Source organism: Quercus suber, unplaced genomic scaffold (assembly GCF_002906115.3).
Source record: "Quercus suber isolate HL8 unplaced genomic scaffold, Cork oak 2.0 scaffold_109, whole genome shotgun sequence".
NCBI lineage: Eukaryota > Viridiplantae > Streptophyta > Magnoliopsida > Fagales > Fagaceae > Quercus > Quercus suber.
This window is the reverse complement of record NW_027069574.1, coordinates 1078083-1086588: the sequence shown is the minus strand read 5'-3', so window position 1 is coordinate 1086588 and position 8506 is coordinate 1078083. Positions and strand designations below refer to the sequence as shown.

At 32.8% G+C, this 8506-nt stretch overlaps 1 protein-coding gene across 1 annotated transcript; it reads left to right on the top strand.

Annotated features, from left to right (window-relative positions):
• Positions 1-7514: 7514 nt before the first annotated feature.
• Positions 7515-8506, top strand: LOC112012178 (nodulin-related protein 2). Its single transcript, XM_024044560.2, has one exon. The coding sequence runs from the start codon at positions 7745-7747 to the stop codon at positions 8258-8260; it is 516 nt and encodes a 171-aa protein (XP_023900328.1). The 5' UTR covers positions 7515-7744; the 3' UTR covers positions 8261-8506.

The following is an 8506-nucleotide window of genomic DNA, read 5'->3' as shown; positions in this document are numbered from 1 at the left end:
GTTAATGTACACTCACAAACAGAGTTTCGAACTCGTCACAAATGCCCAAGAGAAAATTTTCAGTAAAAACAAAGGAGCTAAAATATCAAAGTAATATATATATATATATATATATATTAACTAATATCATATATACAGAATTTTTGATAGTCTTAGAATTCTAAAAAAAGGAAGTAGCTAAAGGTGATTAGAGTGAAAAAGGAAAAGCAAAAACAAAGGAATTGATGCCGCAAGCTGCTATGTATTTTCTGCAAAACGGGGGAAGGTGCGGCTGACTATTCTTCTAAGGAAATATGAGATGATTGAGGGTTTTGCTTGCTGCCAAAAATTCCCACGCTAGCCAAGGAAAATTCTAGAGCATGGGCTTGGACTTTACCACAAAATATTATGGGCTTAAGCTTTGAACATACCCAATTAATTTTAAAACATACCCAACAAGGTTTGTGATGATTTTCATTAATTTTGGGTTGATTGTGTTTGTATTAAATTGATGTTGTAATGGGTTGGTTGTGGTGGTGGTGGTGGTGGTGGTGGTGGTGGTTGGTTAGTTGTGATGGTCGGTTGCTTCTTCTTCTTGGCATTGAAGAGTAGGTGAGAGAGTGTCCGACAAGGCAAGGGAGAGGAGAGAGAAGAGAGAAAAAATATAAAATAATAGATAGAAATAACCGTGCATATATGCACAGTTATTATAGCAATTAAGGATAAATGCACAATTTTACATCCACTTAAGTGGATGCTTTTTTGCTCAAAATATATAAAAGGAGTAACTTTTTCTATTTTTCAAGACTTTATCCTAGTGATGCTGAGGCTCTAATGAATAATCTTTTATATGATTATGGCATTTTCTTTTTGAAAGGATCTAGGAGCTTTGTTCTATCTCTAGTGATTGGCATACCTGCTTGCACTACAAAAAATTGACTGGAGAATAATTGCATATGGCATACAACTCAGTTTAAGAACGAAGTAGAATACAAGCTTCCAATGCCAAAGAGAGGACGGCTTCCTCTAGAAATGTCAAACAGTCTATGATGTCGCGGAAGCCTAAAGAAGAGCACACACGATACTCTCTTGATGGAACAGAAACTAAACTGTTAGTTCCTAGGTAGTAAACCTCGAGTCCACGAGGGGTTCCTTGAATCCACGAGGTGATAGGTCTGGAATCCACCAGAGAATACAATAGACACAAGTCTGAATTTTTATTGATAATAAACTATGAAAAACGTTTACAGACTTAGGGGCCTATTTAAGGGCTCCTTAAAACTTGACAAACAAGAAAATATAATCTAAAATAACTCCTAATTGATACCTAACCATAACAGGAATCAAATTTGACCTAAAAAACATTAAATGCACCTAAAGATAAGGAAATAAATCACCTAAACCTAAAATAACGTTTTTTTACATAAAAATACCAAAAATAATAATTTACAATAATTAAATAGTAAATTGTGTCCTACATCAGACCCCTTCACTTGAAACAAACTCGTCCTCGAGTTCATCTTTGAAATTTGAAATCTCCCATGCCAAGAGAACAAATACCTTGAATACTTTATCTTCTTTATCTTCTTGCCAAACTTAAAAGTCATTAATTTGGCAACTTGAACTTCTTCTCCCTTGATCTTCATGTAATTGGCAATATTCACCAAATAAGAGTCAATGATCAAGTCAAATCTTTCTACTCCAATAAAATCAATAAACTTTGTTTCGATGTCTCCCAATAAAATAATAGGAGTTTGAATGTTGCAATCATCTAACTTGATTTCATCGAGATCGTTGACAACTTCCTCTATAATTTCTTCTTTAATGGTCTCTACTATCTCAACTTTAAAATCTTTCTCTATAATGGGGTCTTCATTAATCTCCTCTACAATCTTGATTTCAGATTCTTCTTTGACTTCTCCATATTCTTCAAGAACAATATTTGCTTCAACATGTAAGTCTTCCTTTAGCGGTGGAATATTTGGCTCTTCAAAATAATTCAAGTATGAATTTCTTGGCCAATAATAATCTTGTATTGTATACGACAAGATTTCTTCACAATCCAAAAGATAAAATTTGATAGCAAGCATCTTTTTCATCCTTGGCGATGATCGAATTTTGTCTTTACCTTGTCGGATTCTATCAGATTGTACTCGTTCCCACCAACATAATGCATACTTACTAAGTTTATACAAAGCAAGTCCAACTTTTCTCTCATAACAAATATTCTCATAGTCAAATAAATCCTCTAGATCAAGTAACCAATCAAGGAAATCTTCTTTTAAAAAATAACCATTAAAACTTGCAATTCTCTTATAAGGTCTATATGAAATTTGCTTACCAATAGGTTGCTACTTTTGTAATGTATTGTAGACTAAAAACAATTTATAAGGCCAAAAATCATACTTAATTTTTGTAATGCATAGTAAGTTAAGTTATTCACATACTTAACTCTCTTCTCCGCCGCATATGACTCTAAATTTCTGACAATATTGCGTTAAGAAGGTGACATTTGTCAATGAAGCATCTCACTTTTTACACAAATGACCTCTCCTCCCTAATCATAATGGAAGTGGATCAAATGGATTGAAACGGACCAAAGTGAACAACAATGGACCTAAGTGGAAATGAATGGACTGAAGTGATCAAATGAAGCAAAATGAACCGAAGTGGACCAAAGTGAACCGAATGGACTGAAGTGAATTTAATACAGAATGAAAATTTTCACCTAAGGTAAAAATTTAAGTAGAGGCTCTTTGTAGTAAAATCGGCAATAACTTCAATGATACGTTGTACTTTGGAAAATTTTGTTGCCAAGTGAGTTCCAAAACCTCTTCCTAAAACTCGTAATGCATTGTGAGTTGAGGGGGTTCTTTTTTATTTTTTAATTTTTTTTATAGGACATTGTGAGTTAAGTTATTCATGCACTTAAATTTCTTTTGATCTTTCCTCCCTGTATTCTTCCACACTCCCTAATTCTTTATCAATATTACATTAAAAAAGCGGTATTATTGTCAATAAAAACAACTTTTTTTACCATAGTTTTAAAAACCAAAAACTAGGCACCAATCCAATTTGATAAAAAGCTCCAAAATCAATCAAAATAGGTAAAAAAATTGGGATCAAAACCAGTTCTTTGACAGTACCGGTTTTTAAAACTAAGCTTTTTACCCAAAACTCTCCTCTTAAAAGCATCATCAAAATGAACTAAATGGACTAAAGTGGATGAAAATAGACCGAATTTGGACCAAATGGATTGTAGTGACTAAATGAGCCTCACCGAATGGACCGAAGTGGATTGATAATTATAAGCTTTCATTTGGGTTTAATTGAGAGAATAACATTATGACATATTTGCTCTTTTCCAAAATATTAAGGGATAAATTACTTGATTTTAAAGTCTAAGGCGGAATTGTGAGTTACCACTAACAAAAAAGATGAAAAATGTTTTAATCCAGTTTTTGTTTTTGATTTTGTGTGTGTGTAAAACTATGTGTTTTTACTTAAAATGATGTATAAAGAAAAAAAAAAAAACAAAAAATTCAACTCAAGAATATTGTATGTTAAACAGTGAATTTTGGTTCAACAAAAATTGACTGATAAAAAAAAAATTCTAAAAACACAAAGAATGACACAACATTTTCATAATACATTTATAACTTTATTATATTTTACTTTGACTTGTAAAGAACTGACACCTTAGTGCAGTTGTGAATATATTGTGATAACAACAAGATGTTTTAACATTTTCACAAAAAAAAAAAAGCTATATTCACAACAATTTCATTACAAATCATAAGTAGTAGGTTGTTATGGGTTGTTATTGGTGGAAAAAAAGTAATTTCATTGGTAAGTTTAAATTAGAATAACAATTTACCACCTAAAATTTCTTATAAAAATATTGTAGATCTACAACACTTTTTTTTCATAATACCTTTATTTTTAGTTGTGATTGATTCCAGTATGATATTTTATTATTTTATTTTGATACATAAAGAATTAACACGTCAATAATTGTGAAAATATTATGACAATTTATTGTGTTAATATTTTATTATTATTTGTGGGGTCCGTGGGCCTGATAGCCTCAGTCCTTCGTATAGCAGGCCCAAGGCCCATGCCGAGGAGCGCAAGCTATTTCTGAGGAGAAAGGGGGAAAGCCTATTCTCTTGAATCCGCGCCGAGGACACCTTGTCCTCGGCCTGACAAGAGTGATTTCGGGGAGTGGCTAACCCCAAGGTAAGCTGTCACTCTCGCATTTAATGCACTCAACTAACCCCCCTGGCCGCATTAATGGAGAGGTAACCCCTTGGCAGGATAACGTTGGTCAGAGTGAGCCACTTGAGTATTGATAAAGCTTCTGATGGGATGGACGACCAGAAAAAAAAGGCGAATAGACAATCAACAAATGGAAGCAAAAGATAGGAAGATTAAAACTATAAAAGAAGAGCAGGTTAAGCCAAAAGGGGGGAGGGAGAAAAAAAGGTCTCCTCGGCCACAGGCCGAGGAGCATTCCCTCATTTGTAAGAAAATACTTAGCCATTTTTAAAGATAAGTTTGGGCATGGTGATCAACGGACAGCACCTAAGCCTGTCAGCCCACTCTCTATAAATGTATTGTTTGGGCTTGTTGGGCTGAAAACCCAACACTCAATTCAAATTGAGTCCCTACAATTGGCGCCGTCTGTGGGAAGAATTAGGGTGCTGGCCGATGCACCAGGTAAACGTTCCAAGTTATAAGTATTTGTTTTACAGTAGATTGAGTAAGATAAGGTTCTAAGTTCTAAGTGTTTGTTTTACGGTAGATTGAAAAAGATAAGGTTCTAAGTTCTAAGTGTTTGTTTTACGGTAGATTGAAAAAGATAATGTTCCAAGTTATAAGTATTTGTTTCACAGCAGATTGAATAAGATAAGAGTTCTAAATTTTAAGTATTTATTGTAAAAAAAAAAAAAAAAAAAAAAAAAAAAAAAAAAAAAAAAAAAAAAAAATTTTTGTAATGCATAGTAAGTTAAGTTATTCACATACTTAACTCTCTTCTCCGCCGCATATGACTCTAAATTTCTGACAATATTGCGTTAAGAAGGTGACATTTGTCAATGAAGCATCTCACTTTTTACACAAATGACCTCTCCTCCCTAATCATAATGGAAGTGGATCAAATGGATTGAAACGGACCAAAGTGAACAACAATGGACCTAAGTGGAAATGAATGGACTGAAGTGATCGAATGAAGCAAAATGAACCGAAGTGGACCAAAGTGAACCGAATAGACTGAAGTGAATTTAATACAGAATGAAAATTTTCACCTAAGGTAAAAATTTAAGTAGAGGCTCTTTGTAGTAAAATCGGCAATAACTTCAATGATACGTTGTACTTTGGAAAATTTTGTTGCCAAGTGAGTTCCAAAACCTCTTCCTAAAACTCGTAATGCATTGTGAGTTGAGGGGGTTCTTTTTTATTTTTTTATTTTTTTTATAGGACATTGTGAGTTAAGTTATTCATGCACTTAAATTTCTTTTGATCTTTCCTCCCTGTATTCTTCCACACTCCCTAATTCTTTATCAATATTACATTAAAAAAGCGGTATAATTGTCAATAAAAACAACTTTTTTTACCATAGTTTTAAAAACCAAAAACTAGGCACCAATCCAATTTGATAAAAAGCTCCAAAATCAATCAAAATAGGTAAAAAAAATTGGGATCAAAACCAGTTCTTTGACAGTACCGGTTTTTAAAACTAAGTTTTTTACCCAAAACTCTCCTCTTAAAAGCATCATCAAAATGAACTAAATGGACTAAAGTGGATGAAAATAGACCGAATTTGGACCAAATGGATCGTAGTGACTAAATGAGCCTCACCGAATGGACCGAAGTGGATTTATAATTATAAGCTTTCATTTGGGTTTAATTGAGAGAATAACATTATGACATATTTTCTCTTTTCCAAAATATTAAGGGAGAAATTACTTGATTTTAAAGTCTAAGGCAGAATTGTGAGTTACCACTAACAAAAAAGATAAAACATGTTTTAATCCAGTTTTTGTTTTTGATTTTGTGTGTGTGTAAAACTATGTGTTTTTACTTAAAATGATGTATAAAGAAAAAAAAATACAAAAAAATACAAAAAAATACAAAAAATTCAACTCAAGAATATTGTATGTTAAACAGTGAATTTTGGTTCAACAAAAATTGACTAATAAAAAAAAAATTCTAAAAACACAAAGAATGACACAACATTTTCATAATACATTTATAACTTTGTTATATTTTACTTTGACTTGTAAAGAACTGACACCTTAGTGCAGTTGTGAATATATTGTGATAACAACAAGATGTCTTAACATTTTCACAAAAAAAAAAAATGCTTTAACTTTGTTATATTTTTACTTTGACTTGTAAAGAACTGACACCTTAGTGCAGTTGTGAATATATTGTGATAACAACAAGATGTCTTAACATTTCACAAAAAAAAAAAATGCATATTCACAACAATTTCATTACAAATCATAAGTAGTAGGTTGTTATGGTTGTTATTGGTGGGAAAAAAAGTAATTTCATTGGTAAGTTTAAATTAGAATAACAATTTACCACCTAAAATTTGTTATAAAAAATATTGTAGATCTACAAACTTTTTTCATAATACTTTATTTTTAGTTGTGATTGTTTCAGTATGATATTTTATTATTTATTTGATATATAAGAATTAACACGTCATAATGTGAAAATATTATGACAATTTGTTATGTTATTTTATATTATTATATAAGCAAGTTCAACTGATGATATTACCACCCAAAAAAAAAAAAAAAGTGAGAAGAAGGCAATTGTAACAGCGGAGATTGAACAACTCTTCTTAAACCAAAACACTCTATCACTATCACCACATATAAATATTTAAAAAAGGGAAATCTAAAATGAGCAAGAAAACTGGTATGAATGGTGATATGTTTAAAAAATAATTAAAAAAAAAAAAAAAAAGGCTAGCTCAAACGGTGAGTTTATGCTCACCAAAGGCCAAAAATATTGTAGAAATGTCTCTACTCTTATCAATTTTGTTTTGTTAAATTGTGACTTTTTGTTTTTTTCAAAACAAAGCAAACCAAAGCACGGTAGATATAAGCATCGACACTTTTTATATAATTAATAGAAATAGAAATAGATATGGTGTATATAATACCATTTCCTTCTAACATTGTTTTAAAAAATAAAAATTAAAAACCTAAAATAAATAAGAATTAAAAAATGCTAGCAAAAATTTTTCATAACATCATAAGATCTTAGCTAGATATGTGGTTGCGATTATGCAGAAAGAAAGAAAAAAAAATCTAGTAATACAAATTATTACACAATTTTTTTTCATAATTGTGATGAAACAGAGTGTGAAAGGTGAAGGAGAAAATAGTGGACGCTTAAGTGAAGTCAATTTCTCACTCAATGTTGTCATGTAGATTTTGCGAAAAAAAGTTGTCGGTATAGTTTCTAGTCCGAAACCACCCTTTCAAAAATATCATACATTCACAAATGATCACTGACAACGTGGGCAGTTAGCAAACGTGTGGCCGGCTTGGATGAAACGAGTGAAGCTGTGAGGGAACACGCTGATGAAAAGGAATTAATAGGCATCACTTGTGGAATATCACCAAGTCACACAGCCTCCTTTATATACGCTAACAGATCAGTTCAAATCTTCATTATCTTCTTATCTTCAACAACTGTTTACAAAGCAAACCCTCTTCCAATTCATTCAGATTCTCTCACAAACACAATGAACTTTCTTTCAGATCTTCAGAAGAAATCCAACAGTTCTTCTGAGACTCACCAGCCTCAAGAAAAGAACAGTTCTTCTGAGACTCGCCACCCTGAAGAAAAGGCTGATCAAAACCAAAACCAAAACCAAAACCAAAACCAACACCAACACCACCAACCATCAAACGCTGAGCTCATGGCCAGTGGCAAGGTGTTAGCTGAGGCAGGCCAAACCACTGTTAGCCAGGGAGCTGGCAAAGTTGACAAGGCCAGGGCAGCAGGAGCAGCTAGTGATCTTTTGGAAGCTGGCTCTATCTATGGAAAGTTGGAAGAAAAGAGCTATGGCAAGTATGTGGAAAAGGCTGAGACTTATCTCGACCAATATGGCAACCCCTCCTCCCAATCCCATTCCAACACCACCGCCACCACCACTCCTAGCCATTCCACCACCCCTTCCACCACCACAGACTCAGAACCACACTCAGCTGCTGGTGGGGGCTACGTGAAGATGGCTCAAGGTTTCTTGAAGAAATGAGCATTTGAATTCTAATTTTGCCAACTGCTTATGCTTTGCGGTTTCTTAATTTTGTGTATCTTTAATATTATGACACCCTTGTTTCTGTGTGCGTGCGTGTGTTTTTTTTTTTAAATGTTGTGTTGTATGTTCTATAGTATGTTTGTTATCTGTTTAGCTTTTAGACTGAAAAGTGGTTGAAGCAGACTTAGATCTACTCTGTCAAGAAATTATTAACTAAGAATAAAATTTGTGCAATTTGCTATA

Coding starts and splice junctions, on each gene's coding strand:
- LOC112012178 (XM_024044560.2), top strand. CDS start 7,745: ATGAACTTTCTTTCAGATCTTCAGAAGAAATCCAACAGTTCTTCTGAG.